This window comes from Camellia sinensis, chromosome 6 (assembly GCF_055761805.1).
Source record: "Camellia sinensis isolate YWXY chromosome 6, ASM5576180v1, whole genome shotgun sequence".
Classification (NCBI taxonomy): domain Eukaryota; kingdom Viridiplantae; phylum Streptophyta; class Magnoliopsida; order Ericales; family Theaceae; genus Camellia; species Camellia sinensis.
The window spans coordinates 184419935-184438297 of record NC_138966.1 but is presented as its reverse complement, the minus strand read 5'-3'; the positions used below and the strand labels follow the sequence as shown (position 1 = coordinate 184438297).

General features: G+C 37.7%; 2 protein-coding genes across 2 annotated transcripts; both read right to left on the bottom strand.

The window, feature by feature from the left end:
- Positions 1 to 2561: 2561 nt before the first annotated feature.
- On the bottom strand, positions 2562 to 3514 carry LOC145793899 (uncharacterized). The gene is made up of 2 exons (XM_082876790.1): positions 3099 to 3514; positions 2562 to 2919 (listed from the first exon to the last, which is right to left on the bottom strand). Exons 1-2 carry the CDS (start codon positions 3512 to 3514, stop codon positions 2562 to 2564), a joined length of 774 nt encoding a protein of 257 aa, XP_082732916.1.
- Positions 3515 to 17021: 13507 nt separating this feature from the next.
- LOC145793898 (uncharacterized) lies at positions 17022 to 18155 on the bottom strand. The gene has a single exon (XM_082876789.1). It carries the CDS (start codon positions 18153 to 18155, stop codon positions 17022 to 17024), a length of 1134 nt encoding a protein of 377 aa, XP_082732915.1.
- Between the last annotated feature and the right edge of the window lie 208 nt (positions 18156 to 18363).

Genomic DNA, 18363 nt, shown 5'->3' with positions numbered 1-18363 from the left:
GCAGAGCTTCCCATTAGGATCCAAATAGCAGCATAAGGCTTTGTTTCATAACTTATAGGCCTCTTTCTTATCTGTTGGAAGGCAATCCGAGGATAAAAATGCAGCGATGGGGTCTATCCAACTCGGCCCCAAATTAATGACATTGACACTGGTGGGTTCAGGGTGGCTGATACTCGGCTCGGGAATGAATCACATCTCAATGGTTCGTTTGATTTCTGAATTTATGGTGGAAGCCAAGTAGGCGAGAGCATCTGCATGGGTATTTTGATTCAGCTCGTGAAAATTGAACTGTATGAGTAGTGAATTTGTCATCTTTACGTAAGCTGTCATTCGGTCGTCCCTAGATGCATACTCCCCCTTTAATTGATTGATGACCAGCTTTGAATCACAGAAGACTTGTAATCACTTGGCGCCCAGATGAAGAGCGTTACGGAGGCCGACTAGCAAAGCCTCGTACACGGCCTCATTATTTGATGCATCAGAACAAAGTTTCACCGCTTGCTCGATTATTGCGGCCTCAGGAGTCATAATCACAACTCTCGCCCCACTACCACGTTGGTTAGATGAACCATCGCAATACATCTGCCAAATATCTCCAACATTCATTCGTCACTCCTGTTGGGGTTGGAAGGGTGGCTGCATCGGTTCAAAGTCGGCATGACAACTAGTGAACTCAGCAACGAAGTCGGCCAAAATCTGATCTTTGATAGCCGTCCTGGGAGAGAATTGGATGTCGTATTGGCCAAGTTCTAAAGTCTATTTCGAAACGCACCCTGTTTATTCTACGCTACGAAGTACTGTTCGGAGAGAGTAGTCCATCAACACAGTTATGGTATAGGCTTGGAAATAGTGCATTAACTTCCTAGCGGCTACCACAAGGGCTAGAATCAACTTTTCCAATAGTAAGTACCGTGTTTTGGCGGCCACCATTGCCTTGCTAACATAGAAAATAAACCTTTGCTCACATAGCTCTTCTTTCAGCAATACGATACTAACCGCCTGATCCGATACCACAAGGTACAAAATGAGTAGGTCATCTGGCGATGGAGTTGTTAAAAGCAGTGTCGAACGGAGATAAGCTTTCAATCCGTTGAGGGCAGATTGGCATTCGGGGTTCCACTGAAATGCCTTTCCTTGCCTGAGGGTGTGAAAAAATGGCTTACACCGATCTGAAGAATAGCTAATGAATTTGTTGAGGGATGCGGCCATTCCCATTAACTTCAGCACTTCTTTGGCCGATTGAGGTGAGTCAAGTTCCATGATTGCCGTAATTTGCTTCGGGCTGGCCTCTATTCCACGATGGTTCACAATATAGCCAAGGAATGCGCCAGAGCTAATGCCGAATGCACACTTTGAGGCGTTAAGTTTCATCCTATATTTTCAGAGAATATCGAAGGTTGTGGACAAGTTGGCCAAGTGGGTATGCTTTGCTTTGGACTTTACTACCATGTCGTCGATATACACTTCCATGGTATGGCCGAGTTGCTCTTTAAACATGGTAGTGACAAGCCTCTGCTAAGTTACCTCGGCATTCTTCAGGCCGAAGGGAATGACTTTATAACAATAAGTGCCCCTCGGGGTGAAGAATGCCATTTTTTTCCTGGTCTTCTGTATGCGTGGCAATTTGGTGATAACCCCTATATGCATCCAGGAAGCTCATACATTAATGATGGGCAGTTACGTCAACTAGTTAGTCAATTCTAGAGAGGGGGAAATCCTTAGGGCACGCTTTATTAAGGTCCATGAAATCCACGCAGATACGCCAAGATCTGTTTTTCTTCTTAATGACAACTGTGTTGGATAGCCAGGTGGGGTAATTCACTTCACGGATTGCACCGGCCTCCAGAAGTTCGTCGACTTCGGCAACAACGGCTAAAGGATGTTCGGCTACGGATCAACGACTTTTCTAGACGATAGGCTTAGCAGTTAGGTCTACGTTCAAATGGTATTGTGCCACGCTGGGTCTACACCCGGCATCTCGTAAGGCGTCCAGGCAAATACAATAATATTGCTGAGTAGGAATGAAATCAACTCTTGGCGGTCATTGGCGTTGAGACGTGTGCCGATCAGGAAGAACTTATCTGGTTCATTTGCAAGTCCAATTTGATCAAGATCCTCAGTCACCTTATCGGCAAGAGGTTTCCTGACATCCTTGTGGCTTTCTCGATCCGAAATTTCGATTGAATTTACTTCCATCTCCTTTGGCTTTTTGACTGAAGCTGTAATGTAGCACTCCTTTGCCAACTTTTGAGAGCCGAGAATCTGCTTAATGCCGTGTTGCGTTAGGAAGTGAAGTAACTGATGGTAAGTACTTGGCATGGCCTATATTACGTGCAACCAAGTTCTCCCTATGAACAAGTTGTGTGGAGATGGAAGTTTTACGACCAGAAACTCCACATCGAGTGTCTTAGTGCCCTTACGCACTGCGACCCTGACCTTGCCCAAAGGATATTTGGGATTCGCGTTAAAACTGAATAGGGGTATTCTGCCGGCAGGAGGTTTGATGCTATGAAGCCAAGTTTAAGAAACGTCTTGTAGTACATTATCTCTGATGTCCGCCTCTAATCTATCAGAATGCGTTCAACAACAAATTTGTTGACGCGTAACTTGATGACGAGAAGGTCGTCATAGGGAAGGACCATTCCTTCAAGATTTGTGTCATCGAAGCTAATCTTGCCAGTTGAATGAGGCTGTTTGGCTGGTGTGAACGGCTTGGATGGGCAAGGTTGAAACTGCTGAGACTGAATCGCATGGACGCTATTTGGTGATGGAAGACTATAAATCATATGAATTACTCCCGGTGGTGGTGACTCTGAACGCAAGGCTACTGCGTTGGATGCATTGACCTTACGTGGGAGGTATTGAACCAGTCGGCCATCCTGCACCAACTCTTCGAGATGATCTTTCAAGGAATAGAACCTGTCGGTTTCGTGCCCATGGTCTTTGTGGTAGTCACATCGCCGATCCCTTCATCTTGCATCGAGGGGCCCAATCATTCTGGTAAGTCATTTAAAGAAGGGTAGGTGTTGAACTTTGGAGAGTATTTTGCTAATCGGCTCAGTCAACTCGGTATATTTCTTGTCAGACCGCCTGGGCACCTGCTCTCCACCTGATATTGCCCGCTTGATCGGCATGAACACTGGTACCTCAATCGACGACTGTCTTGGCAACTTTCTCGTTTTGGCATGCTTCGTGGCTCAGGGCTCCCTTGTGGCAGGACTACACTTATCGGCTGCACCAGGGTGAGTGTCGTCGTTTCCATGACCTTCTGACCTGCTTTGATGCGAAGGGCATCATTCTCCACTTTGCAATACTCCTCAACCTTCTTTATTAAGGCCCACATAATTTTAGGAGGTCGCCTTGTCAATGAGCTCCAAAGCGGACTGTCAAGGTATAAACCCATCTTGAAGGCAGTGATGGCTATGGAATCATTGTAGGCGTCGTCAACCAGGTTGAAACATTTCCAATAACGTGCTAAATACTGACGGAGGGTTTCTTCCGGATTGATTTGCATCGCCCAGAGTGAGGCGGCTTGCTTTAGCTGAATCTCGTTGGTGATAAATCTTACCTGGAAGGATTTTTGGAGCTAATGAAAACTTTTGACTGAGGCCGGTTCGAGTTTATAATACCACCGGACCGCCAACGGACCCAGGCTGCTTGGGAACATGCGACACATAAGCGCCTCATCGTCTGCGAGTAACGTCATTGCCTACTTCTAATGGCGAATGTGATCCGTATGATCTGATTTGCCGTCATACAACGAAATGTCGGTGCCTTGAATTTTTTAGGCAGGACGGCCCTTGTAATTCGTCGTGCGAAAGGATTATGTCTATCTTCCCCATCTAAATCGTCACATTTTCTTTATCTGTGCCGTACATATGGACTCCCTTCAGATGAGCTAGAAGCGCCAATACACTCTTTTTTTTTGGGTTCTTGAGTTAATGAGTCAGAGGCGGTGCTACTATCATGCCTCCGGTGTCGACGTCGTGGATTATCTTTCTTCTGTTCCGGCAACCGACCTCGTTCAAGATGCAGTATGGTCTGCTAAGATTTGGCTAATTCCAGAGCCAGTTCTTTATGTAATCGTTCGTTGTCAGCCGCCATCTCTTCCAGTCATTGTTCGTTTCGTTTTGCCTGGTCCATCATCGTTTGCATGGTTTCCTACATCAAGGTCAAAGGTAAAGACTGAGTTACTGGGTCGAAATTCAAATCTCTTTGTGCGGTGATGTTCTCCAGACCAAGCATGGTTCTTGGTGTAACATCCTTTGCCACCAATGGAGGATCATCTGTTACGTCTATCATGAATGAGCTCGAGTATTTCCACAGACGGCACCAATTGTGGTGTAATGGGTTTAGGAATACTCTATTGTCCAAGAACATAATCCTCTTCTCTGTCCTCCTCTCATTTCTTTTATATTGTTTCCCTAGCGACCCTCCAAGGGCCCACTGCTTCCTCTTGGGCTTTGACCTCATTCATGAACCCTCTATATAGCCCATGGGATAATCGGCTCTAATGGCCCATTAAGCCTAGTTTTACTCGGCTTTGGCCCTCTACTGGACCTAATATGGCCGACTTGTCTATGACCATTGATTTGACGTGTCCCGCCGACTCGTACTATGACAACCCAAGACTCAGTTTCATTTATTCGGCCACCACACTTTTTATATAGGATGATGATATTAATTTTTTGTTTGATTTCCCTACCAAAAAATGTTGTTGCCAAAGTTAATCTGATGTATAAGTGCCTTGTTTCTTTTAATTAGAACCATAAACAAGTTGAACATAGCAGTAGTAGATTCATGGATAAGCTTGATTTGAAATTTTAACAAGCTTTAAAAATATATTTAATTTTTTTTTTTTAATAATCTATTGGCTATGTTAATGCATATATGGTATATATTCCTACATATATTAGGTATTGATTTCCTAGATATATTAGATATTGCCATAGTTAAATTTCTTATAAGATACTCTTTATCATAATTAGATTTATAATAGGATACTCTTTCTATTGTATAGGACAATACATTTAATACAATTTATTAAATACAATACATATTATTTTCTCTCTCTCTACTATTCTAACATGGTATCAAAGCTATAGGTTAAGCTCTTGGTGTTCTTCGCCTTACCGGCAGGCAGTAGCCCTACATTGGCTGCCCGCCAGACCTCAACCCGTTCCGCTGTCATGTTTTCCTTTCAATATCACTTCGTGGTGATCTCTTCCTCTATCCGCTGGTTTATTCCTATCCCAAATATCTCTATCATATTTTTATTTTTATTTTTTACTCGTAATACATTTTTTTTTCTTCCACTCTATCTTTTCCTCTGCTTCAACCTCAAATTGGTTTCTATCTTTAAACCTATTTGAGTTTGAGAGGGGGTATTATACCTATATCATGGTGAATATGGTTATACACCATGCAAACCATCTAGCCGTCTCCTTGGCACACAATCCAAAACGCACTCTCTGGCGCACAACCCAAGCCGCCCCTCTCTGGCGCACAATCCAAGCCGCTTCCTCTGGCACACCACCAAACTTGCCCCCTGGCGCACCATCCAAGCTACCTCTTGGCGCACTCAGCCATCTGTTGTTACCATTGTTCAGCACTATGTCATAAGTTATATGTATGTTACACTTGCTGGCTCAACATCCAGTCTCTACAACGGTCCAGCATGACCCTGTAAACTGTTTCGACATTGATTCTGGTTAGCTCCTACAACGGTCTAGCATGACCCCTTTAAACTATCCCGACATTGATTTCGGTTAGCTCCTAAAACTGTCCGGCATGACCATAAACTGTCTCCCGGCATTAGTTTCAGCCTCTGATTTCAGCATTAGTTCCAGCTAGTTTCTATATCAATCTGGCACGACCTTAAACTATCCTGGCATTAGTTTCAGCCAGTTCCTACAATTGTCCGACACGACCATAAACTATCTCCTAGCATTAGTTCTGACTTTTGATCTATTTCAAACGCCCTAACGCTCTCGTTCGGATTTTGCAATCTATTTGCCTTTTATTTTATTTAGTTTTACTTCATGTTTTTACTTTCTCTCTCCAAACTCAAGATGTTTATCTTCCTTGAGTTTGAGGGAGGATATTAATGTATACATAGTATATATTCCTACATATATTAGGTATTGATTTCCTAGATATATTAGGTATTGTCATAGTTAAGTTTCTTATAGAATACTCTTTCTCATAATTAGATTTATAGTTGGATACTCTTTCTTGGCCTATATATATAGGCCTTCTATTGTATAGGACAATACATTCAATACAATTCATTAAATACAATATATATTATTTTATCTCTCTCTCTCTACTATTCTAACAAGCTCAAACGAGTTTTAATCTAACCGAGCTCAACTAACATGTTTTCTTATAATGTGACTAAGCTAGTCTTAAAAAAATAATGTTTAAGTTTGACTTGACTTGGTTATATAACGAGCTGAAATGATGTTTGGATGCTCTGAAATGACTTGATTAAATGAACAATTTTCAAAATTGGAATAATAAATAGTTGGTTTTCAATGGAGTAAGTAACAATTAGTTTTCAAAATGATTGATTTCGAAGTAATGGAATGTTTTTCTCTTTCTGTTCATATGATTCTTTAACTAATTATATATAATAAATGTACTCTCGCTTCTGTTCATATGATTTCGAAGTACTTTTATGAAAGAATTTTTTAATAATCTCTATCTGATTTGTCAAGAAACTAATACGTAATTTCTTTTTATTTATATGATAAGGAGGAAACTATAAAATTAAAAAACTGAATAGAAAAATACCCAAATATAATAGGCCTCGTTTGCTAGTTGTCACACAAAGACGGTGGCGGTTTCGGTTGCTGTCGCCGGTGGGTCTTCCTCCTCAGTCGTCTCCTCTCTCTTTCCCTCTCTCTGTTCGGCAACACTCGCATGCGTTTTGTGTTTTTTTTTTTTAGAAACGACACGTCTTTTGTAGAAAAAAGAATAAAATAGTGGATAAATTACAAACACACTCTTAAGGTTTACTTAAATTATAAATTATCTCTTGTGGTTTTAAAAATTATATTATGTATCCTAACGTTTTTAATTTCTTAACAAGTAGGTCATTTTATTAATAGATCATCAAACTAATTAAAAAAATTTAATAATGTTAAAATTTTATTTCAATTAATAATTTTGATAATTTTATTATTATATAGGTGAACAGTTAGAAATTTAATTTTTATAATTAATTTTGTTAAATAAAAAATTCTAATATGAAGGTATTTGTAATTTTTTAAACTATAAGAAACAATTCAAATTTTAAGTAAACCTTGTATTTGTAATTTACCGTAAAATAATTTTTCATTTTTTTGGGTGAATAAAAAATAGATCTTCAATTAATGTTTGGGATATCCCAAATAAACCCCCTTTTATGAATTTTTTTTTTTTGATGACTTTTTTTTTTTTTTTTTTTTAAATTTATGTCAACAAATTTTACTTTTTCAATCCATTTTATGTTGATAAATTTAAAAGGGTTTTTTTTTTTTTTTGAAAATTCCAAAAGAAAATTTGAAAAGCTAAGTAAAAAAAATCTTCTATTTTTTTGTCTTTTCTAAACTTTTTTAGAATTTTTAAAAAAAATTTATGTTTTTGGTTTGTCTCATCAAATAGAATCTAAAAGTCTAAAAGTTTTTTAATTTTATTTTTTTTGTAAAGTTTACTAAAGTTGAAAATAAGCTAACAAAAAAAACCCACTAAAAAAGCAAACCTCAATCACACTTCCCTTCCCCCAAACAAGAAAAAGAAAATATCATAATAAAGCAATAATAAGGTGTGTTAGGTTTTTATTCTTGGCAATTCCGTTTGAAAACTTCTTTCAGTTGTAATTTTATTCGGTCTTTTATTTCAGTGAAACTTTGGTGGATTCTAGAGTGGCTCATCGTCGTGGATTCGACATCGGCGTTGTGAATTCAATATTAGGCAAGACAATTCTGAGGTAAAGACTGTGGTGGAAGGTGCATATAGGGGTCAGTTCAATTTGAGGCGTGGATTCGCTAGGTAATTATGAATACACTTGTGTAATTTCTTTTGTCTTCTTAGTGGATTATTTTGTGGCTTTTGCCCGTGATTTTTTTATCACAATTGGATGCGCTCCAATTATGGTTTTTTCACGTTAAAATCATTGTGTCAATTTGTCTTGATTGTTTAATTGCGATTGTTATTTACTGGTTAAAATTGATACATAATCACAAATCAATATTTAGGAAATTTCTAGATTTCTCAATTGGTTTCAGAGCAGGTCGCTCTATTTTTTTTTTAAAAAAAAAAATCTTTTAGAGCGAGATCTTGCTTGATTTGTGATAATGGATTCAATTCGTGAGGGAAATTCCATGGTTCGGCCACTCCTACTTGACGGATCCAATTATTCTTTTTGGAAAGCTCGGATGAGATTGTTTTTAAAATCTATTGATTAAAAAGTTTGGCAATCTGTCATGTATGGGTGGACCGAACCGACGATTACCGTTAATGGAGTAACCTTCCCCAAACCAATTGATAAGTGGGACACAATCGATTACCAAAATAGTAGCTGGAACAGTAAAGCTATCAATTCTCTCTTTTGCGCCGTTACACCTGAAGAGTTTAGTCGTATTTGTAATTGTGAAGTCGCAAAAGAGACTTGGGATATCTTACAAACTATTTATGAGGGCTCTCCTTTAATTAAATGCTCAAAATTTCAAAGGCTCGTGTCTAGTTTCAAAAACCTTTCAATGAAAATAGTGAGACCTTTGATGAATTTTATGCAAAATTGAGTGACATTGTAAATTTCAGTTTCAATTTAGGTGAAAAAATAGCAAAATCCAAGATTGTAGGAAAAATTTTGAGGTCCTAGCCCGATCGCTTCCAACCAAAAGTTACGGCTATTGAGGAGACTCAAGATGTTGATAACCTCAAGTTGGATCATTTGGTTGGAAATTTCCAAACATATGAGGCACATAAAAATTTCAAAAAAAAATAAAAAGATGATATTGCTTTAAGTAGTGCTCATAGAGTTGGAAAGGATTCTGATGAGGATTGTCAGATTGATTCCAAGATTACAGATGCATTCGTAAAACAGTTTAAAAAAAATTTTCTGAAAAAGAATTCTAATCTTTTGGAATCAACTCATAAATCCAAAGGCAAAGATAAACTCAAAATTAATTCTATAACCAAGATGGAGAAAGGAAAGATACAAGGGAACTCTGAAAGAGTCCATTGTTATGAATGCCAAGGATTTGGCCACTTTGCTCAAGAATGCCCTAATCATTTAAGGAAGAAGAAAGCCTTCGCTATCACTTGGGATGATGAATCCGAGTTCGATAAAGATGAAAGTGACAACGAAGCACAAGGTGAAAAGGGGCATGAACAATTCCTTACTTTCATGACAACTTCCGAAACTGAAGGACAAATAGAGTATCCGAAGAGGCCGGTTGAGAATGTCGCTGATAATGAATTCTCGAGGAGTGATAATGAAGAGCTTGAGCACACTTATGAAAAGTTGTATAAGGAATCTCTTAACTTATCCAAATTGAATGACAAACTTACTACAAAACTCAAAGCATATAAAAGTGAGAATGTCAAATTAAAGAAAGAGATTTCTGAGGCTATGAATGATGCCATTAAGATTTCTAGTGATCGATAAGCTCTTTGTGCGAAACTCTTGACTTGTGAGACAATGAGGCTATGAGTTTTAGATGCTAATCCAACCCGAATTGTGCCTATGCAGAGGAGTTTGTGATCTTAATCCCGTCATGTTTGCCACTTTGCTGACTATGTCGGGGATCTGTTTTCTACTCGAGCGGAGATCACGACCTTTCAGAAGTTTCACTCGCCTGCAAAAATATTGGGAGTTATTTTTTTTCGTTCGAGCGGCCATTCTTACACTCGAGCGGAGATCGCGGATCTGTTTTCTATAAATGTGTTTCGGTCCGATTTTAGGGTACGACTTCTAGATCTTGTTTTTGGGTATTAGGGTTTTTATCTAGAGCTTCTTTGCTTGTTTTCTTTTGATATTTGTGAGAGATTAATCATGAATTGAATTAATCATATCAAAGGGTTTGTTTGTTTTATTTATTCAATATAAAAAAGAGAGTTATTCTTTGGTGGATTCTGTGAAATTTGGGCTTGAAGCTTTGGTAGATTCTGGAGTGGTTCATCATCGTGGATTCGACATCGGCGTTGTGGATTCAACGTTGGACAAAACAATTCTGAGGTGAAGACCGTGGTGGAAGAGACATATAGGGGTCAATTCAGTCAGGCATAGATTCGCTAAGTAATTGAGAGTACACTTGTGTAATTTTTTTTGTCTTCTTAATGGATTGTTTTGTGGCTTTTGCCCGTGATTTTTTTTTATCACAATTGGAGGTGCTCCAATTATGGTTTTTCCACGTCAACATCATTGTGTCAATTTGTCTTGACTGTTTGATTGAAATTATTATTTACTAGTTAAAATTGATACATAATCACAAATCAATATCTAGGAGATTTCTAAATTTTTCAAAGTCGATGAGTCTTTTTTTTATTTAAATAAAAAGGATAACGGGCGATCAGCGTATAGCGTATGACAATCCACTATAACAAAAAACACATTTGGCGACCCAAAAATTGGTCGCCAAAAGTACAAATTTCGTCACCAAAAGAATCGGCGACAAGTATACAATTGGTCGCCAAAGGCCTGTCACTAAAAGTATTGGCGACGAAATCAGAAATTGTCATCGTATGTAGACATTTAGTGAAAAGCAAAATTGGTCGCCAAAAATATATATTTTGTCGCTATAAAATTACAGTTTGTCGCTAAAAGGTTAAAATTTGGATAGGCTCTGTAGCTTTAGCGACAAATAAATGCGTCGCCAAAAGTACTATTTAATGACAAAATTAATTTGGTCGCTAAAAATCACGTTTTTAGCGACAAGTAAGTTTTAGTTGCTAAAAGTTCTTGGAATAACCACTAACTTTTAGGGACAAAAATAATATGTTGTCGTCAAATATATTAACAGCGACCAAAATACCACCTGTCACTAAAAATTCAATACACAAATTTTGATTTCAATAATTTTCCTGTTCAAAATAATCCAAAACACCTATTTTCCTGTGCACAATATATATACAAATGTAATGTAAATAATAATACAACTGTGCAAGACATTCATAATAATTCAATATTAATAGCTATGAAAAATCCTAATAAACATAATTACAATTATTTGACAATCTAAAACATGCAGACCAAAGTACTTACAAACTATTAACATCAAACCCATAAATACATTACCAAATCCTATGTCAAAATATTTTCAAAAACACAACCAAATATTTTGATGCTAAACATCTAACCAACAAGTCATTTACTAAAATCTTATATAAAAATATTTGTAAAAACACAACACCAAATATTTTGATGCTAAACATTTAATCCATAAATTATTTACCAAAATCCTATGTCAAAGTATTTCCAAAAACACAAAATCAAATCTTCTGATGCAGCCCAAACTATTTTCCACCATTGCCAATCTGTCACATGAAAAAAGAAAAAACAATATTAGATTGACAAAAAAAAAAAAAAAAAAAAATCTCGATATGAATTTCACAATTTTGATTTTAATTTTGTAACGGAAGTCCAATCGGGTGTTGTTTGCTTATACAAGTCTATTTAGGCTTGAATAAGCTGCCTGTGCCAAGTTTCGGTGGTTTTAGTGGTCATTTTGCAATTTCGGTCTCCGAACAGGACTTTTAAGTCTTGTGTTTTACATTTTTTCTTGTAATTTTCAAACCGGAAATCCAATCGAGGTCCCGTTTGTTCTTACAAGTCTATTTAGGTTTGAACAAGCTGTATGTGCCAAGTTTTGGTGATTTCGATTGTCATTTCGCAATTTTGGCTCCTGAACGAGCCTTTTAAGTCTTGTGTATTACAATTTTCCTTCTAATTCTCTCACCGGAGATCCAATAGAGGTCCCGTTTGTTTCTAAAAATCTATTTAGGCTTGAAAAGGCTGTCTGTGCCAAGTTTCGGTGGTTTCAATAGTTATTTTGAAATTTCGGTCCCTGAACGGGCCTTTTAAGTCTTGTGTTTTACATTTTTCCTTCTAATTTTTTAACAGGAAATCCAATCGAGGTCCCGTTTGTTCCTACAAGTCTATTTAGGCTTGAACAAGCTGTCTGTGCCAAGTTTTGGTGATTTCGGTGGTCATTTCGCAATTTCAGCCCCCCGAACGGGCCTTTTAAGCCTTGTGTTTTACAACTGTCCTTCTAATTTTCTAACCGGAGATCCAATTGAGGTCCCGTTTGTTCCTACAAGTCTACTTAGGCTTGAAAAGGCTGTCTGTGCTAAGTTTCGGTGGTTTCGGTGGTCATTTCAAAATTTTGGCCCCCGAACGGGCCTTTTAAGTCTTGTGTTTTATATTTTTCCTTCTAATTTTTTGACCGGAAATCCAATCGAGGTCCCGTTTGTTCCTACAAGTCTATTTAGGCTTGAACAAGCTGTCCGTGTCAAGTTTCAGTGGTTTCAGTGGTCATTTCGCAATTTCAGCCCTCGAACGGGCTTTTTAAGTTTTATGTTTTACAATTTTCCTTCTAATTTTCTAACCGGAGATCCAATTGAGGTCCCGTTTATTCCTACAAGTCTATTTAGGCTTGAAAAGGTTGTCCGTGCCAACTTTTGGTTGTTTCAGTGGCCATTTCAAAATTTCGGCCCCCGAACGGGTCTTTTAAGTCTTGTGTTTTACATTTTTCCTTCTAATTTTTTAACCGAAAATCCAATCGAGGTCCCGTTTATTCCTACAAGTATATTTAGGCTTGAACAAGCTGTCCATGCCAAGTTTCGGTGGTTTCGGTGGTCATTTCGCAATTTCGGCCCCCGAATGGGCCTTTTAAGTCCTGTGATTTACAATTTTTCTTCTAATTTTCTAACCGGAGATCCAATCGAGGTCCCGTTTGTTCCTACAAGTCTATTTAGGCTTGAACAAGCTGTCCGTGGCAAGTTTCAATGGTTTCAGTGGTCATTTCACAATTTCGACCCCCGAACGGGCCTTTTAAGTCTTGTGTTTTTCAATTTTCCTTCTAATTTTCTAACTGGACATCCAATCGAGGTCCCGTTTGTTCAACACAACCAGACATATTAAATGAAATGCTTGTAGTGATTTGAAAAGTAAATTATGAAAAATATACTTACAAAAGTGTTTGTCAATAAGATTCCTCTGATAGATAATCATTTTCATCAACCTGCATGCCTGCCCGATCCTTGGTCATCCGCATAAACTTCTCAATCTCTTCAAATCTTTTGTTTTGCATTTTAATCATTTTAGCTTGCTCTTGTGCTACCAAGTTCTGGGCTGCAATTTGTTCTTGCTGGACCTCGGACAAATTCTTCAATGACTCTAGTTCTTTTTGTAGGCTCGAAACCACCTCAGTATGTGCTTGTGCAGTAACAGAAGATCTAGATGATGATGGTTTTGGACCAACTCCAAAGACTTTTAAGTACCCGATTTCTTTCCAAGAATCTCGATTGACAGCTGCTCCTGAGTTAAAGGTATTGCCCCAGGCCCTAAAGACTCTTCATGTTGCTTTTTTAAAGCTTCCTATCAATTTGTAAACAACTTTAACAAATACCACCATTTACATAAATATGTAACTCTATTAATTAGCATACTTACATGTAATTGACCACATATTGGGGCTACCCAATCCGACTTTCTCTTGCTCCAATGGGAATCTTTGTAGAAGTCTACAAAGTCAGTCTTCTCGGTACCCTAATTCCATTTAAAAGTAAGCATACACAATTAATTTTCACACTTTTAAATATAATAAATGCATCACTTGTATATACATTGCAGCTTAAAATGACTTGGAGCCCATTGTATGATTATGTGGTAACCTCGCTCGACTATCCCTTGCTTTTTTAGCCAAGTTCTGCAAAATTAATTGATTAGTAAAATTAAATTGAAATTACAACATGATTCTTTAAATTAGGAAATTTTACCTAATAATCTCCATCAAGCCATACATGATCGATCATGTATACCCAAGTCTCAGAATCGACCTCTTTGTATGGTTTACTATAAGGGTCAACACCAGCGTCTACCAACTTCGAGTAATGAGTCGTCATCTTGTTACGCCAACTTCTGTAAAGAGTTTTACACTTTTTATTAATTCCTTTCCGAACCTCTTCATTCTCATCATAATCAACAATCTCAAATTTATCCTACAAATATAATGAATGCTTTTATTAATATCAAAATGCAAATAATGGTGATAATCTAATTATCTGAAAAGTAGCAAATACATGTACCCGAACTGCTTGAATGATTAGGGCTTTATGAATCTCATCAATCTTGTCCCACTTTTTTATACCAATGATTGGAGTAGCCATCCTTATATGTAAGCCAAGTTCATTTGCAAATGGAGTGGCATAAGGCCCTACTGGCACCTTTGCATCTGCAGGGATCCAAACAGGAAGTTTTTTACCACCATTGTTAGCTATGAGACGTGCTATGCTCTTCCCTCGAGTTTGACCCCTGACTTGTCTAGAACGAGTACGCAAACTAGTGGTAGATGGTACATCATGGGTAGTGGTTGCATTTTAGATGGTGCAGCCTGAGTAGTAGCTACATTTGTAGATGGTGCAGCCTGGGTTGTAGTTGCATTTGTAAATGGTGCAACCTGGGTAGTAGTTGCATTTGTCGGTGGTGCGGGCTAGATATTTAGAGCATTTGTAGATGATACACTCTGAGTAGATGGGGTTAAATTAGATGGTGCATGCTGAGTAGGGGCAGCAATTCTAGCTACAGCTTGTTAGGAAGGTAGAGGAACTTTGGATGATGTTGCACGTCGAACTTTACGAGGGCCTGCCATCTAGCACAACAACTCAATAATTACATGTGTGAAGCATATGTAAAATAAGCAATTACATTAATATCAATGGCTATATAATAGAATCAATATCAGAACATAAGTGATAACTAAACAATAACATAACATAAGAAACAAAAAAAAAAAAAAAAATAGACAAAGAGAGAGACAGATAAGGACACACACAAACACATATATACAAAACAAAACAAAAAAAGAAAAAAAAAATCTTTTTGAATTGTCATTGTACTCAAACTCAAAGGCACTTAAACAACAATGTCATAAAAACATAAAAATGACACAACAATTAAAGTTCTATGTCAAAATCTATATTACAATCAAAATGATTATGTAGCTCATCTTCTCGGATAATCAATGCTCGTAGTAATCATCTTCATTATCGCACCCCTCTTCCTCATATATTTCAATCATTATGTTAGTATTCATATAAGTGTAGCTGAATAAAGTTTGGAATTATATCTTACATGTTCTTTAAACCACTTGGGGAATTCCTTTTTCTGTCTATTTGTGATGTCACGTACACCTTTATTTTCTAAAAGATTCTTGTGTTGCCTACTTACAAACATATGATTCATAAGTAACATATTATATTGAAAACATAATTCTACAAAAAAAACAATATTAAGAACGTACTCTAGATAATGGTCCAGCTCAAGGCTATTATTCAAGACAAACCAATGAGCCATTTCACGTTCTTTTTTAGACACGTTAGAAACCCTTGTAATTAGCCCAAAGGAACGAACATTTTACGTGAAGACCTCTAACCCCGACTCATGCACACTAACATCGACATTCCGTTCCTCTCGATGAAATACAGTTTCAATCCCACCCAGATACATTGAGCAAAATGTGAGAGACTCCTTGACAACATAAGCTTCTGTGATCAAACCTTCTAGACGAGCTCAATTTGCAACATATCCTTTTAAAGTTCCAAGTAGCCTATGAAACAAACAATAGAATAATCTTATTACACACACACTCACATTTTTATAAATATATATACAGGTTGTGCTACAATTTAAGTATTCTAGTGTTTTAATAAGTTAGTAAGTACCTTTCAATGGAGTACATCCACCGATATTGCACAGGCCCACCAAGAATGGCTTCACGCGGCAAATGAATTGCCAAATGGACCATCACATCAAAAAACGCTGGTGGAAAAATTGTTTCTAACATGCATAGTATGAATATTATGCGATATTCTAATATTTCCAAATTCTTCATCTTCAATGTCTTCGAGCAAAGCTCTTGGAAGAAATTTCCTAACTCAAATAATGCGACACAAATATCATTGTGAAGATATCCACGCATTCCAATGGAAAGAAGTCGCTGTATGAGGACATGACAATCATGACTTTTTAGGCCTATTAACTTATCACCTTTTGTATTCGCACACCTTGAGATGTTTGCTGCATAACCATCAAGATACTTAATTGACTTTAAAAACTCACAAAAACCATATTTTTCATCTGAGGACAAAGTGTACAATGCTGGGGGCTTTTCAAAAGACCATCGGCACGCCTTTTTAAGTGCAACTCCTTCCTTATTTTCATATCTTCGAAATCCATGCGTGCTTTTTCTATGTCTTTGTTCTTCCCATCTATACTCAGTAATGTTCCAAGCAAACTATCACATATATTCTTCTCTATGTACATAACATCGAGGTTGTGTCGGAGTTTAAGTGTTTTCCAATATGGCAACTCAAAGAAGATGCTTTTTTTTTGTCCAGTTCAATACTGGATTTTCCCTTTTTCTTTTCTTATTGGTTGGATGCTTTCCAAATGGTTTGAATGTCCCTGAATCCAATTGTTCTAAGATTTGTTCCCCTGATAACTCTAAAGGTCTTGACAGGAACTCAGTCTTACCATTATAAAGTCGACTCCTCCGCCAAGGGTGGTCATCAGGCAAGTAACGACGAGCACCTGTGTATCCTATCTTACCTCTCAACCGTTGTGAGGAAGCATTTTTGTTACAGGTGGGACAAGCCAAATAACCTTTCGTACTCCATCCTAACAAGTTGCCATATGCAGGAAAGTCATTAATTGTCCACATAACAACTGCATGCATTTGAAAACTTAATTTAGTTGAGGCATCATAAATAAGCACACCATCTTCCCACAACTTCTTCAACTCATCAATTAATGGTCACATGTAAACATCGATATCTCTCCCTGGTGCTTGTGGTCCAGGGATAAGCAATGACAGCATACTAAATGATTGTTTCATACATTTCCAAGGAGGCAAGTTGTAAGGCATAATAATCACAGGCCACATACTGCACGAGTTGCTCATGTTTCCAAAAGGATTGAAACCATCAGTGGCCAACCCTAACCTCACATTTCGAATCTCTTGGGAAAACAAAGGATGTTGCCTATCAAAATCCTTCCATGCCTCACCATCAGCCGGGTGTCTCAATATCCTATCATCTACTCGTTTCTCTTTATGCCATCTCATATCTATTGCTGTTTTTCTCGACATATATAATCTCTGCAACCTTGATGTCAACAGGAAGTATCTTAAGGTCTTGTGAGGAATTTTTTTACCTTTTCCATAATTCGACTTGTATCTAGACTCTTGACAAATCGGACAATTCTCTAAATTTGCATTCTCTTTCCAGAAAAGTGCACAATCATACTTGCATGCATGAATCGACACATATCCTAAGCCTAAGTCACGTAAGAATTTTTTGGCTTTATAAAGGGTCCATGGAATCACTTGATCACTTACCGGTAGAAGGTCCTTTAATATCCCCAACAACATGTTGAAAGACTTATTGCTCCACTTGTTCAACACCTTCACATGAAGCATCTTAACAACAAATGATAAAAGAGAAAACTTACGACACCGAGGGTACAACTCTCTTTGAGCATCATTCAACAATTTGTTAAAGTTGGGAACGTCCTCTTTTTCAACACTATTAGCCACATCATCGTCATTGTCATTGCCATTGTCACCGTCCTCCTCATCCTCTTCATTTTCATCATCATTTATGGTAGTCCCCATGTAAACATCTTCTAACAAATTTAGGATTTCATCTTGATCTTCGCATGTCTCTGCTTCCATTCTATCCCCAACACTTCCAAAGTCATTGTGGTTGTCATCATTCAATGCATGAGATTGATTCATGGGAACAGATTCCCTGTGATGCACCCAAGTTTTATAAGAATGGGACATCCCTTTCACAACTAAATGATACTCCACAATTTTACAAGTATGTCGTTCACAATTCAAACAGTCCATACAAGGGCAACGAATCTTATCATTTGGCCCTACATTCATCATTGCAAATTGAACAAAAGCCTTCACCCCATCTCGATACTAGGAACTCATCCTATTCTTAAGTAACATCCAACTCTTGTCCATATTTGGTCACCTACAAAGCCATGGTTATGTGAAATTCCTTTGAATTAGAGAATTTACAAGATTATGGTTCCACATCCCTTTCATGACCAAATGATGCATCACAATAGTAAGTGATAAACAAGAA